Raw genomic sequence first — 18472 nt, 5'->3', positions numbered from 1 at the left:
GGCACTTACGGGGCTAGAGGCCAGGGTTCCAGCCTCCCTCATTCTCCTCTAACTTCTCTAGGGCACCTACTCACTGCTCGGACCTACGTGAGGAGTTGATGAGTCACGACTCACTGAGTGAGTGAGGAGGGCGGCGGGAAGAGCCTTTGGAAGGAATTTCCAGGAATAAATCTTACCAGCAATGCAAGATGTCTATCGGAAGAAAACGAAACAAAACTTTAGAAATGCAAGTCACGGCACTCTACGGGAGGAAAGGACCCTACTCCAGTTCTCCCCAAGTGAGCCTCTAGGTCCAGGACTACCTCCAGTCATTCACTGTGTTCAAAGAGGATTTTTTTTTTTTCTCTCTCTCCAGAGTCCAACATATTGAGTCTAAACTCATAATGGGAAACGCACAAGAATAACTTTGGCATCTTTGTAAACCAATAACAAGAAGAGATTGGCGTTTTAAACTATAAAACGATATAGCAATTATAACAGGGTTGGCACAGGAATAGGAAAATAGATAATTGGGAAAGAGCCCAGTAACAAAGGTTCTTGAAAAATATAAACAATTCCTATCAATCACTAAAGGAACTGTGGTGGCGTAGTGCCTAAGGCACTTGACTGTTAACCCGGAGGGAAGATAGGGCAATCTACTTCCCTAGTGATGTTGTTGTTATTTGCCGTCGAGTCGCCCGGACTCATAGCGACCCCTCCTTGGGTTTCCGAGGCAGTATCACTACGGAAGTAGGATTGCCCAACCTTCCTTCCGAGGAGTGGCTGGTGGGTTTGAACCGCCAGCCTTCTGGCTAGCGGTCAAGTGCCTTAGGCACTATGCTACCAGAGTGCCTCGGAAACCCAAGGAGGGGTCACTATGAGTCGGATCCAACTGGACAGCAGTGAGTTTGGTTTGGTTTATCAATCATTAAAAAGAAGTTAAGTCAACCTCAAAATAATGGGAGGGTGAGGACAGCTCTTCCATCCAGAGCCTAGCAACCACACCATAAATGTTTGTTGAACTGAAAATCAGAAACATGCAAATGATAACTGCATATTGTGTTTTACTTATATTGCCTAAGATATTTGACTGCTAACCAGAGGGCTGGCAGTTCAAACCCACCAGCCACTTCTCGGAAGGAAGATTGGTCAGTTTATTTCCATAGAGATACCATTTTGGAAACCCAAGGAGGGGTCGCTATGAGTCAAATCAACTCCATGGCAGTCAGTTTGGTTTGGTTTAGCCTAAATAATAATAATAATAATAATACTTTGTTGTTGGGAAGAGCAGGAAGAAATGAGTATTGTCATGTGCTGATTTTAAGTTTGATTTTTTTTCCCCAAATTGTGATTTGGGTGAAAGTTTACAAAGCAAATTCATTTTCCATCCATCAGTCCACACACATTTTGTTTTGTGACATTGATTGTGATCCCACAATGTAACAGCTCTTTCCCCACTTCCTCTTTGTGGTTATCTTTTCCTTGTGTCCTTCTTTCCTATTCATTCCTGCCCTGTGTGCATTCTCCTAGAGTAAGTGCTGCTGTTCTGATCTCCCATGGTTCATTTTTCTAAGGACTATACTTCCCTGGTATAATTGTGCACTTCATGGGCTTGTCTGTTTGGCTGAAAGCCAGGGGAGCAAGTTCAATTACAGGCTTAAAAAGGGTTGTTGTTGTTGTTATGTGCCATGGAGTTAGAGTGACCCCTCCTTGGGTTTCTGAGGTGGTATCACTATGGAAGTAGATTGCCCAACCTTCCTTTCGAAGAGTGACTGGTGGGTTTGAACTGCTAGCCTTCTGATTAGCAATCAAGTGCCTTAGGCACTATGCTACCAGAGCTCCAAAAAAAAAAAAAAAGAAAGGGTTAGTAGAGACCATATTCTTGGGAGTTTCACCAGTCTACCACACCAGTAAGCCTGGTCTTTTTTTTTTTTAAATGACTTTGAGTTTTGTTCCACATTTTATGAGAATGTGAATTAATGTCTTTTGTGCTTTATGAAGAGCTCAAAATTTAAAATAGCGCAAATGTACATTACTTGGAAGGCAGCTATGCTCACCACTGTACCACCAACACTGACACAAATGTACATTACTTGGGACTTGCTAAATAAACCAGGACTAAATAAACTAGGCTGATTTCCTGTCTTCAGGAAGCAAACGAGAGTGTAGATCCATTGGACCCTGAGTCCAATAGGAGTCGTTGGATGAGAACAGCAGGTTGCAATCACAATTTATTAACTCTGACACCATCTATATTTTTAAAAAGTGTGAGGTTGGCCCAGTGTGTGCAGCAGAGCCCAGAAAAGTTCACTGCAGGCCCACTGGGCAGAACTATTGTCCGCCCCCCCCCCCCCCAGCAGTTGACTCCTCTGCTTCAGAAATAGAAACATCTTGAAAAGGCAAGGATTTGAGCAGTCCTGGTTTTCTTTTTCCCTCCTCTTTCCTTTCTTACATTCTTTAGAAACATTAAGCACGCCACCTGGTGGGTGAGAGGGGAAGGGAAAAGAAAAAGCCGGGGAGAAAAATAAAGAGGGTGGGAGAGAGAGAACCTGAAAGCAGTCAAGCAGGGAGCCAAATACCGGTCCCATAACTCCCACTCCCTCACCCCAAGTCACAATTCTCCCACGGGCGATCCCTCCGGGACTGTTAGGGGGCAGCCTCTATTCGTGTTGATGGACTGTAGAGGCTGTGCTTTTTTTCTTTGCCAACCTTTGCATACACAATTACTCCACCTCTAGGCCCCTCTGCTCCCTTATCTGTTAGTCCTCTGCTGGCAATGTCTCTGACCCTGCCCAGATCAGAATGCGTGATGTCGCCCCTAAGCACCCTAGACCTCCCCTCACCTTGTATTAATAGACCTTCCTCTTCGTTATTTGTGATTATGTGATTTCCGTCTGCCACCCCGCCTCTGCACCACCACCATATCCCCCTTGAGTGGTGCACGGTGCTGTCTTGCTCACTATTGCACACGGTGCCTAGGACGTGCCTGACATCTGGTAGACAATGAACACATGTTGTAGCACTTGGGACCCATGGCCTACGCTGGAGGGAGGCAGGTCAGGGCACTGACCGATGGCCTCCATTGGCAGCAGGAACATAGTGCTGAGCAGAGAGCATTTATTAGAGCGCCAGGAGGCAAACATCTATTTACACGGCCAGGTGGACCATTAAACAAAGCAGGAACGAGGACGGGAGGTCCTTGGAAGCAGCTCAGACGAGTTCCACCTTGGCATTGGGGTACACTGCTACCACGTCGTAACCCTCAGGCGGCTTCACTCGAGCCTTGGCGTGGCCCTCGCAGTAGAGCTGTTCGTCAAGAAAGAAGTAGCCACGCTGCTTGAGGTTTAGGCCGCAGTCGCTGCACATGAAGCACTCAGGGTGATAGAGCTTGTCCCGCGCCTTGACGATGGTGCCCCTGGTGAGGAGACCGGAAGAGGGCAGGGTCGAGTGGCTGAAGGATTTTCCAGAGTTCCCGTTTCCAGTGCCTCGGGCCCAGACCCAGCCCGGGCGGGGTAGGCGGGACCGGGGCGGGGTAGGGTACTCACACGATGCCATGGCCGCAGCGCGTGCACTCGGGCAGCCCCTGTAGGCCGCTCAGCGGGGCGCCCAGCTTGCTGGTCGTGGGCTTAAGGTTCCGGGGTCCGCTAGGTCCTGGCCGCTCCCCTGAAAACGTGAGAGCGGTTGGCAGGAGCCCAGTACATAGGTCAGAAGATGAAAGAAATCCTTCGGCAGTGTGTGGGTTGGGCGGGCCTTCCAGTGCTATCAATAGGTAGACTGGTGTTGGGTGTAGGATGAAAGAGAGATGGGGTTGGGCTCAGGTTGTGACAGTGTAGTGGGAAGTATGGGAATGCGCCTGGAATGCAGAAGCGGGGCAGATGGCAGATAGGAGGGATGTGGGGGTCACAGAAGGTGCAGCAAGTAAGGGTTTGGGACACCGCAGGGAATGGGAAAGCAAATGGGGTAGTGTGGTCTACATCTTACCACCTTCGCCAGCCTCTAGCATGCCCTGCAGGTATCTGAAGGAGCCCGATTGTTTGGGCTCCGAAGCTGTGGGCTCAGCAGGCTCCCGAAGCATCCTGTACACATCAGAGCCTAGATCAACTCCACTGTCACGACTCCGAGAGAGGCCTCTGGCTGGGTCAGCAGCACTGGGTGGGAGAGAGATGGAGGAGGGGTAAGTTTGCAGTTTTAGACTTCACTGCCAGATGGGGGGTTGGGGTGGGATATCTGGTGAGGCCTCATTGGTCCAAATGCAACCAGGTGACACCCAAGGATCAAGTGTCTGGGGTCAGGATGGGGCATGGTGAGATCTGAAGATTCAGGGATTAAGATGGCTCTGTACTACCTGTAGGGTGGAGACACTTGCAGGGTGCTCATCTGTGCGAGCAAGGTGGCTTCACTGCTGCTGCCATTGTGAGGGACTGGGAGGCGAGGTGGCTGCCCATATGGAGTTCCCAGGACTGGTCTCCCATCTCCTGGTCCAATCCCTGTGGCTGAGGGCCGCCTGCTGGGCACTGGGCTGCCATCCTGTTGAAGAGAGGCCCAAGCACTGGAAGACCCCGAGGGTAGGAGAAATGGCCAGACCTCTGGCCATTCCTTGTATACTTCAATCCCACCCTGCTAGGCTTCTTTGAACGTCTGCTGTCTGCTCCCCATCCCCAGTTCTGTCATCTGTGAGCTATGGTCCCTGCCAGAAAGAGGGTCTATGGGAAGGCTTAGCCTCATGCTTTGTTCATCAGCCCCTGAAGGAACATAACTTAAATGCTTGAGGCTCAACCTTGGCTTGTGTACCCCATGGTGGTTTTGACCACCAGTTCCTATGAGAGATGGTGATAGGGCAGACCCCTTTTAAAGCCAGCATAGATGGAACGGAGTTTCTGGCCCCCTAGCAGGAGTGGCCCCAGTGCTGACCCTTTCTACCTGTCAGAACTGTGCCATGGCTGGGTACAGAAACAAGTAACTCCTGTCCTGCAGCCAGGAAGGGTCATCAATCACTGTCTGTCCAAGGCCTTTGGGAAGCCAGGCTAAGGCTCAAGTGTGCAGTTATGAGGTCCCAGCCCTTTGGGCCTGCACCTTCACCTCATTACCTGGTTCCTGGGCCATAAGGGGTAGTCTTTTGTAAGCACAGCAGACAAGGACAGCGGCTGGGCCAGGGCTCAAGGTTCTCTACTCCACTACCCTATGGCCAGCCTGGGTCCATAGCTGATATATTTGGAGGAAAAGTGCCCTGAATGTGTCCCTTTAGCCAATGAAAAGAGGGCAGTATCTCTGTGGGCGTAGGCCTGAGTGGCAATCCTGTCCCTGCAGATTCCAAGGCCAAATTACATACAGCTTGCAGGCACACACAGACATGCCCACAGCAATGTAAACACAAGTACAATTTTACAGACATATGTGCATAAGGACAACACACATGCAGCAGCCAGTCTGTATACATACGTAGTCACATATACTCAGAGCCAGTTCTAGAGACGCTGGGAATGGCCATGGTGACCTCCATACTGGGACTGGCCTGATGGCTCAAGCGTCTTGACTTTAGACTGGGGTCTCAGAGACCAGGCCATGAAAGTGGGTCTCAGCCTCAGCCTGGGAAGTGACAATGTAAGTCTCTGCAGTACAGTGTGGACAGGGAGACCAAGTAGGGAGGAAAAGATATTTCCCCTGACAGAAAAGAGCCCTGCTGGGACTCAGGCAGCCTCCAGCAGAACAGTCAGGCCTTTAGGGCTCTGCCCCAACTCTCTGCTTTCTGCAGTCTCTGAACTGGACAGGAGCTTGAGAGTGGCAGGATCAGCAGCCCAGTGTGTAGGGGGTACTCCTGCTTCCTCTGCCCCAACAGACAAAGTGGAGGGTTTCTTGCTACCCAGGTGGGCCTCATCAATGCAGCAACAGCAGCAGCAGGAAGACCCCCTGCCTCTATCAGGCTCAACAAAAGCCCCTGAGAAACCTGAGCACTCTCACACGTGTCTGGGCTACACACAGACGGGCAGGGCTGGCCAGGCTGGCCTCTAATGGAGACCAGATGGACTGTAGTTGGTGGGGGCAGGGCCAAGCCCTGAGTAAAGGAGGCTTCAATGGGAAGGGGTAGTGGGAGGAACCAGGAGGAAGGAGGGCCCCCACCTCACCCCTATCCAGGTGGGGAAGTCTATTCCAGGGTCATTGGAGCCACTGTTCCTCCCAGGGCCACCCATGCAGCAGCCTCTCTAAGTCTGAACTTAGTTTGAGTCCCAGCTCTGTTGTTGTTGTTGTTATGTGCCATCAAGTTGGACCCGACTCATAGCAACCCCTCCTTGGGTTTCCGAGGCAGTATCACTACGGAAGTAGATTGCTCAACCTTCCTTTCGAGGAGTGGCTGGTGAGTTTGAACCGCCAGGCTTCTGGTTAGCAGTCAAATGCCTTAGGTACTATGCTACCAGAGCTCCCAGAGTCCTAGCTCTATCATTCACTAATGAAGCGAGTCGCTTCATCTCTCTGAGCCTTGGTTTCTTTATCATGATATTTGGAATGTGATGCAGTCTACATCACAAGTTCTTGTGAGGATGAAAGCGTAATGCCTGGCATGCAGCAAATACCTGTTAGGTGAATGGCTGTATAGCGATGCCTGACCTCCACGCCTGGATCTTCCTCTGTAGTGGTGCACCTGGGAACATGTGCTTCTCTGTGAGTACCAGCCCTGCTGCTGATTTGGTTGGGTAAATGATTTGGTTGGGAAAATGTGCTGATTTCATTACCTCGGTGGGTTTGTCAGCAGAATAACTGTCTGCTCATCAGCCCCAGGTGACTATAGTCAGAATGTAGGACACTCACTTGGATGAGGGTGGAGGCTGAGTCCAGACAAGCAAGTGGCACCTCCCCGAGGCCAAGCTCCAGCTCTTTGCTGGTCTGGAGAGGACAGGCCAAGTGTTCAAGGGCTGCCTGCTCTACCTGGCTTGCTTCTATGCATCCCTGGTTCTTAGCTTAAATGTCCCCCCTCCAGGAAGCCTTTCCTTATTATCACCTTTACTCTACCCTGGGTTGGGCAAAGTGCCTCTTGGGTGTTCCCACATGAGGCCAGAGAGAAGGAGGTTCTACAGGGAAGGTGGGCCTGAAACCACAGTTGGCCCTGTCCCATTTTCACTTGGGGATATGTGCCGGGGGCACCTTGTGCTGATCCTAGGGCCAACTGTTATCCTCTTCCTCTATGGCTCTAGCTGGGCCCCCTCCCCCTTCTCCATCCTGCAGGCAGAGGATGAGAGCAGTGGGGGACAATGGGTCCTGTGTCTGTGTTACTGAGGACACAGCCCTGCAGGGGCTGGGTGGGAGTGTTTCTGTCACCACCCATGGAGCCCATGACCTTTTAGTACAAAAGGAGGGCAGTAGCTGAGGGGCTGCCCTGATGCTTGTGGAAAATCCCTCCCCTTCCAGCCTGAGTCACTGGCAGTCTGTCTGGGAGGGAGTCATAGAGAACAAGTCCCCTTCCCCCTAGGTCCTGAGCCTCTCCTGGGGGACTGAACAGAGCTAAGCTTCAAACTCCAAAGCTCAGGCCTTCTTGTCCTGTCATCCTTGCACTGATCACTCTGAGGGAAGCTGGGCCTCACACATAAGCTGGGGGCCCTCACTGTGCAGCTCCCATCTTCCTGGCCAGGTCAGGCCTGGCCAATTTGTCTAAGCCAACAGTTGCCCACTCCCCCAGGGTCTTGGGTCCATGGAGTCACTGGAGCAAGTTTGAGACACGGTGTGATCACAAATCTCTGTCCATGAGCCTCTCCATGGCCCTGCCCTATTATTTCATCCCTTGTCTCTGTCCCCTTGTCCCTGGGGACTTTTCTGTTCTCTGACCTTGTGGAACTCTTTCACCTCTGGGCCTTTGTACATGCTTTCTGAGCATACTTCTTTTCCCCACATCCCTTTGTCTGCCTTATTCTTCCTTGGCCTTCAGATCTTGTCTTGGATATGCCCTCCTCCAGGAAGCCCTCTCTGACTCCTTGGCTAAGTCATGTGCCTGTTCTGGACTCCTTTAGCCACTGGCCTCCTAAGTGCTTCTCCCCTGTCACATCAGTACTTGCTGGAATGTGGCAAGCATCAGGTCTCAGGGATGCCAGCAAAGGCAAGATAGGGAATAAAAGTTAGAGCAAGATGTGGATTGAGGTAGCTGGTGAGGGTGAGGCCAGGGCAGATCCCTCCCTCTGGTTCAGTAGTCTCTTTTCCCTGCCCTAGTCCCTTTTCTCCCAGGAAGCCATGAGCCCACATACTGGGCCACCTGGTTCCAGCTCTGTCATAGGTCAGCCCAGTCACCTTGTCCAGACTCTGTGGCACAGAGATGTTGAGGTGGCTCTGGGACCTGTCTTGCCCACTTGGCTACCTCTCATGTCTATGGAAAAATGATATTCTAGAGCAGCCAGCCCACCTTACTCTCCTTGAGAACAGGTCATAGTTGTAACACCTGCCATACATGGAGAGATGACTGGGCAGACAGGCCTGCAGCCTGAGATCTGCTAGGTGCAAACACAGGATAGCCAGGGACAGGACGAGGGAGTGCCTTATACTATTAGGTCAGCCCTGCAGCCTGAGGTTTGCTATTCTCAGATCAAGAGGGTATCCAAGGCTAGGGTGTGAGAGAGGAGTGTCCCACAACCTGTGGCTGCACCCACCCTCTCCAAGTCTGGTGACTTCCTCCAGGCCTAGCATCCCTGGGCACTTAGCTGGGTGAATGATAAATCCTGAGCCAAGGCTTGGTCCAGCCCCTGCCCACCATAGGTACTTTTGTCCCAAAATCCAGAACTTCCTGAGATACAGACAGAGCCTCCAGTAGGTGCCCACCATGTAGGAAGCAAAGGATGGGACATGGACATGGCCCAGAGAGGGCTTCTACTTCAGCCTCTCTCAGCTCTGCTTAGGCATCTCAAAGCCACAGTGAGGACACTTACTGCAGGTGAACTTGTAGACTAGGCCTGGTCTCTTTGCCCTGGACTCACTCTGAGCCAGGTCAGGCCAGGTAATATGTATACATACCTGAGCCTCCGGGTCGATGTGAATCCTGTGTGCTTGGGCCTTGCTGTCCTCGGGGGTATTGGGCCAGCTCCTACCCTCGGGCCTGTGGCAGGAATTGGGATGGTCAGGTATGTCTGCTTACCATACCCACCATGGCTGGGAACCAGAGCCACCTAAGACCAGGCCGGCCTGGTGTCCTGTCGGGCAGATGACACCACCCCAGTTCTTTCCCCAAACCACAATAGTGGCCACTGTGGCAAGGAGACACATTTCTGCCACCCTCCTGAGGCAAGGTTATGTGCTCCTTTCCTACCAGCTGCCCATTCCTCTCTGGTCTGGTTCCTGGGGAGGTTGAAGCAGAAGCCGTGCAGCTTCTCCACCCTTCCACCCTCTCTGTGGCCTATAGAAATACAGCTCAGAGAGGCCCAGCTCCCAGCAGACGAACTGGGCCTCACACATTGATCAGTTGTCCAGGTGGCCCAAGCCTCCCCACACCTCCCTGCACTTTTCACCCTGAGGGCTGGCTAGGAGCCCATCTTCCCACCTCTCTGCCATCTGTAGGCTCAGGCTGGAACCCGGAGTCAGACCTCCATCAGCTCTGGGGGATGGTGGAATGGAGGTTGTGAGGGGTGTGCCTCCCCTCCTGCTGCTGCCTGCAGAGTCATCACCGATGTCTGCCCAGCCCAGATGGGAAACAGGCCATTAGGAAATTCCTGCTTCGCCATAGAAACCAAACGGCAAACACCACTCAGGAGGGAGAAAAACATCGTAAACCTGCCATAAGTGGGGCAGGCAGGCCGAGAGGCTACAGGCCTGGAGCTCAAGCTTGCTACTCTGTAGCTCTGTAAGAAGATGGGTAAGGGGGTGCTTGGGCCCTGAACTGTCTGCAAGGACCAGCTCTTAGAGTCACCACTTCCAACAGTGTCAAGTGGTGTGAAGTGCAGTCTGGCTAGACCAAAGGGGAACAGTGTGCATCTTGGGACTTCTCTAGGTCTTACTACTGCCCTAGCAACTCAACCCAGCCTTGTCTCAGCCGAGGTTCTTAACAATCTGTCTACACCTACAGTCCACACTCACTCTGCACCTCTTCATCTTGCTCTCCTTAGCTCCCTGCAGACTACCTATGACTTCAATGGACGATGGCACCAAGACTCTGCTGCCCAGGGCAATACCACCCCTTCTCATCTCCAATTCTAGTCCCCTCAACCAAGCTCCCAAGTGACTGCTCTATGTCCTCTGCCCAGTCAAAATGCCGCTGGGAAAAACCTGAGACATCATGTGTGCCTATTTGGCTTTATAATTCCAGGAAGTTCTGCTCAAAAGAACATACAATCTGGAGGTCGGAGGGTCAGAAGGCACAAAGTGCTCAGAGCCATGAGAGTTGCCCAAAGCACCAGAATGGAATGAAGGCTTATTCATGTGTCACACTCCAACCCTCAGGCCTCCATTTCAGGCCAAGCAGGTGGCTCCCTCTGACACATTAAAACAAAATGACAACCAAAGGGTGGGATGTGCACCTGCACCATACGTGAATGAATGGCAGGGACCTCATCAGAGGCCCCATTTGGAGCTAAAGGTCCTGGGCATGCCAAGGAAGTATGAGTTAGATTGGATTTTTTGATACCTGGCTTTGTGCTTCAGACATAGCTAAGCCCTTACTTTACTTTTTATTGTGTGGAAAAGTCTACGGGGGATTAGAGACCTCTGTATACGAGATGGCAAGCAAGGATGCTGGTCTAGGTAGAACCCTAGGGGTGGGGGTAGAGTAGCTTCCTTCAACCAGTTCACTAGACCAAGCTTCCACAGAGTTCATGTTGGAGGGCTTTTGGGGCCCAGGGTAGGTCCTGGTATGGCAAGCAGAATCATGAGTAGGGTCAGAGGCCTCTAGGTGGGAAGTCACCCAATTCTGTACTCAGGAGAAGTGTTGGCCCAGAGGGTCAGGACGGCCTCAGGTCTTGCTCCCTCAGAACCTGTATGTATGAGGGATAGAAATAGGGGGCTGGAGGAGAGGACCCTAGGTTTCCACCCTGACTTAGCAGGCCTGGTGTGTCAACACACTCTATCTCCAAATCCTAAGAGTGTCCCCATTTTGGAGTTAAAGAAGTTAAGGCCTCAGAGATTAAATCAGTTCCTGGAGGACAGCACAGTTCTCAAGTATACAGTAGAGAATGCTCTCTCACTTGCTTCATGACCAAGCTGTGTTTTAGGGCTGAAGTGGCCAAAGTGGAACAGGTCAAGGCTCAACAGATCCCTGGTTCCATCCATGCCTGGCTTGGAACAAATGACCAGGGAAGGAAGGAAGGAAGGAAGACCTCCAACCTGCCTCCACCCACTCACCCTCCCCAGACAGCATTGCCTCTGGGAACTCTAGTCCAGGCTCCTGACTCAGGCCCCCTGTGAGTCTGTCCCTACCACCAGGGCTCCCCTTGTTCATGCGTACACAGTCTAAAAGCCAGAGGTGGGTGAGTCAGCTCCCAGGAACCTAGCCAAGTGGGGCAGCCTCAGAGGATGCTGGCAGAGCAGTGCTGACCTGGCTTTTCCCCTATCCAGACTGTACCTCACTCCAGGAGAGAGTGAGGAATCGGATTCCATTTTATGGGGGAGGAAATCGAGGCTCACAGAGTTCATCTGCTATACCTAAATTCCCACAGAGCCTGGATGAGGACTAGCTCTGCCAAACTCCAAGGCCAGAATCTCCTTGATATGTGGCAGTTGGAGTGCACAAGGCCCTGGACTTGTAGCTGAGCCTACTCAGCCCTGAGGGCACAGCCAGCCCTGACCTGGGCCAGGCACAGTCTGGGGCTACCTCACAAGTCTTCCCATCATGTTTAATGGCTCTGGGCAAATAGACCACCCTGCTCCCCCCTCACCCCACCCCACGAAAAAATGCCAGCTCTAAGGCATGGTTAGCAGGGTTGTGGTTTTGGGAGGCTTTACCCACATACTTCCATAGGAGGTTGTGGAAAGTCCCTGTCAACAGGGAACATGGCAGCTGAGCAGTTATGCCTGACTCCTCTGGATCCAGGCAGGACAGGAGAACAGGGAGATTGCACTTGGCCATGACCAGGCTGACTGCTTGCCAGAGCTGACCAAAGGCTCAGGCCCTCAGCAAGGAAGGAGGACACCCCAGGTGGATCTTTCATACTAAACCATCTGCAGGGCATGGCGGGGCTTGGTTCTCCCCTTTCCTCCCATTTATGACAAAGGGCACAACATTACATAGTTCATGGCTAGAAGCTTATCCCATATCCAGACTGAAAAAGAACAGAGACCTGGGCCACGAGGGGAACAGCTAAGGCAGGGGCAACTGTGGGTTGCCCGGTGAGAGTGATCAGTAGCCAAGAACAGGAAGTGGAATCTTTGGAAATGAGAGACTTGAAGTCAAATTTGCTTCCCTACTCTCTTACTGTATGACCTCAAACTAAAAAACCAAACCCACTGTCACTGAGTCAATCCCAACTCATAGTGACCCCCATTGGGTTTCCAAGACTGTAAATCTTTACGGAAGTAGACTGCCCCATCTTCCTTCTGCAGAGCAGCTGGTGGGTTTGAACTGCCAATCTTTTGGTTAGCAGTCAAATGCCTTAGGCACTGTGCCACTAGAGCTCCCTGTATGATTTTGAGCATCCTTCAATCTTTCGTTATCCTTACCTGTCTCATCTGTAAAGTGGGAACTATATTAGATTTTACTTTGTTAAGCTGGTGTGGTGGTTAAATGAGTTGCTGGATAAGAAATTGTTTTGAAACTGTCATCAAGCACTCAGGAGCAGGGAAAGGACTGAAATCAACCCTCCAGAGGCTACTCAAGGTCTTATTTCAGCTGGTGCCCAGTTGTGGCACAACAGCCATCAGTGACCTTGTTCCTACTAATAGGGAAGGAAGCTTCTGGAAACTTGGCCAGGCTCAGCTCATCCAGCTCCTAGTAGAGAGTGGACAAAGCTAAGTTTCAAGATGGTAGCAGTTCCTTGGCTGGAGGTCTGGTGTGGGCACTACCCAAGCTGACCTGAAATAGGCTGCCCCAAGGAATGTTCTTCTTTGAAGTATGACGCCCTCAGCCAGCCAGCCCAACATTAGTGTTCACTCATAGGGCCTGGGCATTGCATAGGCCTGTTCTTTTGGGGGAGGTGTCCACTTGTCAGTAGGTTTCAGCCTACTCCCTGCATAAATGCCTCAACATACTTCTAGCCCTGAATTAAGTGTGTTTTCTTCCCTTCTTAAGTAGCCCCCAACTCTGACCAGTGCCTGCCAGGCCCCTATGAAAGCATTACTCTTTAGGGCTATGCCTGGGTGGGATACCGGGGAGCTGAAGCAGAAGGCTGTGTGTGGCCCAGTTCACCTAGGATGCTGGCTGTCTGTACCTACACTTTTCCATGCCCCATCATCCCAGTCCACCCTACCATATGCATACCTGCTCACAGAGAGTGTGAGGTGATCGTGGCAGCCCTTGATGCGGTTCTGTGCCTCCAAGTGGGTCATAAGCTCTGTGCTCTCACCATTGATGGCCTGGATCAGGTCTCCGGGGCACAGGGAAGCCAGTGCAGCCTTGCTGCCAGCGTGGACCTGTGGGCAGGCAAGCCAGGGAGCTGGGCACGATGATTATGTGGCCTTGCTACAGGCTCTTCTCTAAACTCTCTCCAATCCCAGAACCTGGCCAGCATGGCCTTGCTGTCAGTGTGGACCTGTGGATGGACAAGCTAAGAGGCTGGTGAGGTTCCCGTGTGGTGCCCAATTCTGTATCCAGCAAAAGAAACCTCTGGTCTAAACACCTCCAACTCTAGTGCCTGGAGGTCTGGTGGGCTGTGAGGATATGTAAGAGTAGGGCTTCTTCTGGGATGGGACAAGCAACATGTCACCTTTGCAATTCATACATGTGCCCAAGGATATGCAAGGGACACACAAACAGGAACACACATACTCACAGATACATACTGAGCACAGGCATGGCCACGTCCAGACAGGCTACATAGCAGCCCCCTTAACATGACATTCAATCCCTTAGTGACATCACCTCTCATCCCCTCTCCCCTATCTACACATACTCTATCCAGACCATTGACTGTCCATGGGGTCCTCACATGCACTAGATATTGCTCACCTCCATTCCTCTGCAGATACTATTCCCTCTGCCTGGAACACTCTTTCCTTTGACTCCTGACTCCTACTTCCCAGCTTATTCCTCCCCATTCTTCAGATCTCAGCATAGAGGCCACTTCCTCTGGGAGCCTCTCCTCTGGGCTCATACTCATTACCATGTTTGCTCCTCCCGTTGTTATTGTCTTGTTCTGGGGCTGTCTTATCACCTGCCCAGGCACTTCTAGGCCATCTAATTCCAGCTGTCAACCTGCATTCCAGTTTCTCTGCAGGATGGGTACTCCCTCAGCTGCATGGGCTACCACTGATCCAAGACAGTGTCCACTTCTGGAGTCTTTTACAATGCTGATACTCTGATGATGACCATACAAAGTTAGGGATAGGCTCATAAGAAGAGTTTAGTAAGCAGCCCAGGGGAATTCAGGTAACAGGGCATCCTCACCCTGTCCCTAGCCCCAGAACAGCCTCTGGAAATAGATTTCAGGTACCCTCATCCTTACCCAGCCTCTTCAGCTGGTGCCCAGTTGTGGCACAACAGCCATCAGTGACCTTGTTCCTACTAATAGGGAAGGAAGCTTCTGGAAACTTGGCCAGGCTCAGCTCATCCAGCTCCCAGTAGCGAGTGGACAAAGCTGAGGTTCAAGATGGTAACAGTTCCTTGGCTGGAGGTCTGGTGTGGGCACTATCCAAGCTGACCTGAAATAGGCTGCCCCAAGGAATGTTCTTCTTCTGAAGTATGACACCCTCAGCCAGCCAGCCCAACATTAGTGTTCACTCATAGGGCCTGGGCACTGCATAGGCCTGTTCTCCTGGGGGAGGTGTCCACTTGTCACCATGCCACTCTCTCCTTAAGGCCCTGCTCCACGATCTCTCCTCTTCATGCATACCTGCTCTGTGCCAGGGCCTGGGCTCAGCACTTTACCCATAAATATCCCCATTTTACAGACAGAAAGAGAGGCTTGGGTGAAGGGATGCCTTGCCTTAATCCCCCATACTGGAGAGTAGTATTCCCCTTAAGGGGGCGGCTAGCTGCTTGATGACTCAGCCAACACAAGAGGTGCATTCAGGCCCCTGTGGATGGAGGAAGTTCTCAGAAGCAGGGGTGGCTGGGACTCTGCCAGCTCTGCTTGGGGAGTTCTGGTCAGAGAGGGCATGAGGCCAGGAAACCATGACTTTCCCAGATGCCTTTATGTGCATTGTCTTATTAATGCTCAGGGGAAGCCTATTTCTTAGATGAGAAAACCAAGGTCCAGAGAAGTACAGGACACTCAATTGATAAATGACAAAGCAGAATTTTAATCCAAGCCTACTGATTCCATATTCTACACCCTTAGTTACTGTTCTCTGCAAAAAGGGAGAGGGGGGAGAGAGTTTGTGCTAGGTAGAAAGACCAGCATGTATAATGAATGCTCATTTGGGAGAGAGTAGAATAAAGTTCCTGTGCTAAAGCATAGTGAGGAGAAGAGATGAAGTGGGAGAAGAGATAGGGACCAGACCTTACAAGGCCTTGTAGGTCCAGGTGAGAAGGTGGCATTTCTCCTGAGTGGTTGGGAACCATGGAGTGTTCTAAGCAAAGACATTACAGGACAGAGTTGAATTCAGGCAGATTCTTCTGGCTGCCCAGTGTAGGATAAACAGGCAGGAAATAAGGGGAGACTGGAGCAGTGGGGTCAGCTGTGTGGCTGGGGAGTGAGTGAGATCCTTCATTTGCATTTCCAGCCCCTGCCCTGCCCAGCTCAGCCACTGTGGTAGCCTAGGAGCTGCAGCAGAGTCAACTGTCCTACAGTCACAGCAAGTTCCACACAGGCCTAGATTCCTCTCCCTGCTCTGCCACTCTGAATACATTACTAAGCTTCTTTGAACCTCACTTTCTCCATCTATAATGTGAGGCCAAGGAGCTCTGGTGTCATAGTGCCTAAGGCATTTGACTGCTAACTGGAAGGTTGGTGGTTTAAACCCACCAGCCACTGTGCAGAAGGAAGACTGGGCAATTTACTTCCATAAAGATTTACCACCTCGGAAACCCAAAGGGGGTCGCTATGAGTCTGAATGTGTGTGTGTGTGTGTGTGTGTGTATTTTTTTTAAATAATGTGAGGCCAGAGGGAGTGCTTATTTCTAGGGGCTATTATGAAGGCTACCTGAGATGGTTAAGGCATGTGAAATCCACACAGGGGACTGAACACAGTGATGCTCATTCCAGGGAATGCTTGAGGGGCTGGGATTAATACCCATTAGGGTGGGGCCTGGCATGCCCTGGATGTTGGGCCAAGGCCAGCAATCATGATAGTAAGTGAATGGGAAAGGAGCCCTGGACTATGTCCTTGGGGCTCCCTGAGGCTTTGTGGGCTAAGGATGCAAGCCCTCAGCCCTACCAGGCAGCCAGCTTCTCTGAATGCAGCTGTCCCCACTGGGTCGTAGGTCAGGGAGACCCTGGAAACATGGGTGGGAGTTGGTCTTAAGTACCTTTAGAAAGGACACCCCCACATATCAGCAGTCCCTGTAGATCTGTCCCTGAGATACCTGTTGGGCAAGCTGTGGCCTGTGCCTCTCAAGCCCTATAAATCTCAGATCACACGCAAACCCCAGGCTCAGCCATCCTGTCTCCTTGGTCTTGATCTGCTGCCGCGTGACTTTGGGGGACAAGGGGGGCTCTCCCTGGCAAACCGCTTCCCAGCCTGCCTGCCTGCCAGGGGCCTGTATTGTGATCAGCTCCAAACAAGGCCGCTGCTGCTGCTGCTGTGACGTGTGGAGGCCTTTTCTCGGCGGGCAGGCGGCCGCGTGGGCAACAGATGTCTCTGCTCCCTGCCGCCTGTGGCCGTCAGCCGCCACCACTGAGCCTGTCAGCAGCCTCACGCCTGGGGTGCCTGGCCGGCTGGCCAGCTTAGCACCCCCCCCCCCAGCTCGCCTAGGCAGATACACTTGCATAACACACAAGCAGACACAGCCACCCATGGATGTGCACATCCACACTCTCAGCAGGGCTCCCTCAAGGAAGTGGGAGATGAAAGGAGGCTCCTGGATGTGTGGAAGGCCCATCTCACCCAACCCGAGGGACCCAGCAGTCTTGGGTCAAGGGCAGACATGGGAATCCTCCCAAGACAGCTGGGCCTGCCTGTCACCTTAGCCCCCAGAAACAGGATTCTACGATTCCACGCTCCATTGGCCATCTACCCTGTCCCAAGAACTGGAAAAAAGTGTCTAAAAGGCCAGCCAGCAATGCTGGCCCCCATGGTGGGAGGCCATGGTGGGGGAGGAACTTCTTGAAGATCAGAGCAGCCTGTGTGGGGGCAAGGGATGCTCTCAGGTCCCCTTCTCTGCCTGTCCAGACTGAGGGCCCCCAGGGGCAGTACCTGAGTTATCTCCTCTCCTCTTTTGACTGGGGTTCCCCAGAGCCAGGATCTGAGTGCCCTCTTCCACCCTTCCAGACTAGAGAGCACCAACGCTGGGCCAGGACCCCATCTCTCCAAGACAGAGAACTCCTTTGGGGAGCACCTCAATCTTCTCCTCCTCTGCCCCTCTGTCCTCCTCAGACTGGAGCTTCTCCCCTCTCTCCCTCCAGGGCTGTGCCTCCTATTCTTTCCCCTCTGTGCAAGCTTAGAGCAGGGCATGACTCTGGGAACCTTGAGGACCTAGACTGAAACTACCTTGACCCTAGCCCTTGGTCTTGTGTTGTTCTGTGCTGTGGGGGCCTCACAACCTCAGTCAGATCTTCCTTTCCCCTGCAAGCCAAAAGTTCCTCCTGGTCACTTCCCGTTGAGGCTTCTGAGGTCATGGATGGGAGGCTGACCAAAGCCTGGAGTAGGGACGTAGATGAACATTTCTCTTTTCAGATCAGATCTCCCTGAGGCTACCTGGCTCTGCTCGCTGGGACCCTTGATGGGGGAAGGGAGCTCTCACTCATTTTGCCCCAAATTCTCAGGCTGGGTTCAGTGGGAAGAGCATTTCTAGGCCTCTGTAGATCTGTCCACCCCCTAGCTCAAGTCTGCGGATCCCTGCCTGGCCCACAGAGACCCCCAAAAACGAAGCCAGCTGGGAGGCTGGTGGTGAACTCCTGGGGGCGGGGGGATCCTCCATGGGATAGGTTGGGCAGGCCCAGCGGGAGGGGTAGGGAGGGGGCTGAAGGGGAGACGCTGCCCCGCCTAGAAGCTGCTTCTACAGCTTGTGGCTCACCTCAGCCAACCCTCGGCCTTCGAGCGTAAGGGACGTCGGAGATCCGGGTCCCGGGCGGACTGCGAAGACCGAGTCTCAGAACTGGGACCGCCCCACCACCCCGCAGCTGCCGGACTCACCCGAGAGATGGTGAGAGGCGCGCTGAAGTCCCGGCCACCCACCAGGCGGAAGCCCCAGGGCGAAGGCCCACGCAGGGTCACAGAGTGGGGCATCGCGGGACGGAGCCGCAGCCGGAGCCCGAGCCGGACACTGTGGAGCTGTCGC

General features: G+C 52.5%; 1 protein-coding gene across 1 annotated transcript; it reads right to left on the bottom strand.

Annotated features, from left to right (window-relative positions):
• Window positions 1–3189: 3189 nt before the first annotated feature.
• PDLIM4 (PDZ and LIM domain 4) lies at window positions 3190–18420 on the bottom strand. Its single transcript, XM_007943734.1, has 7 exons — window positions 18328–18420; window positions 13355–13506; window positions 8968–9049; window positions 4325–4506; window positions 3961–4127; window positions 3525–3642; window positions 3190–3394 (listed from the first exon to the last, which is right to left on the bottom strand). Exons 1-7 carry the CDS (start codon window positions 18418–18420, stop codon window positions 3190–3192), a joined length of 999 nt encoding a protein of 332 aa, XP_007941925.1.
• Between the last annotated feature and the right edge of the window lie 52 nt (window positions 18421–18472).

This window comes from Orycteropus afer, unplaced genomic scaffold, assembly GCF_000298275.1.
Source record: "Orycteropus afer afer isolate SDZICR_OR568_19922 unplaced genomic scaffold, OryAfe1.0 scaffold00112, whole genome shotgun sequence".
Classification (NCBI taxonomy): domain Eukaryota; kingdom Metazoa; phylum Chordata; class Mammalia; order Tubulidentata; family Orycteropodidae; genus Orycteropus; species Orycteropus afer.
The sequence above is the reverse complement of the archived record's forward strand: the minus strand, read 5'-3'. Positions and strand labels throughout refer to the sequence as shown.

Bases quoted from the DNA above. Each gene is read 5' to 3' on its own strand.
- PDLIM4 (XM_007943734.1), bottom strand. From the start codon at position 18,420: ATGCCCCACTCTGTGACCCTGCGTGGGCCTTCGCCCTGGGGCTTCCGC. The intron at 9,050-13,354 runs GTATGCATATGG...TTCCTGCCACAG, and splicing joins CTCACACTCTCTGTGAGCAG to GCCCGAGGGTAGGAGCTGGC. The intron at 3,643-3,960 runs GTAAGATGTAGA...TCACGTTTTCAG, and splicing joins GCTAGAGGCTGGCGAAGGTG to GGGAGCGGCCAGGACCTAGC.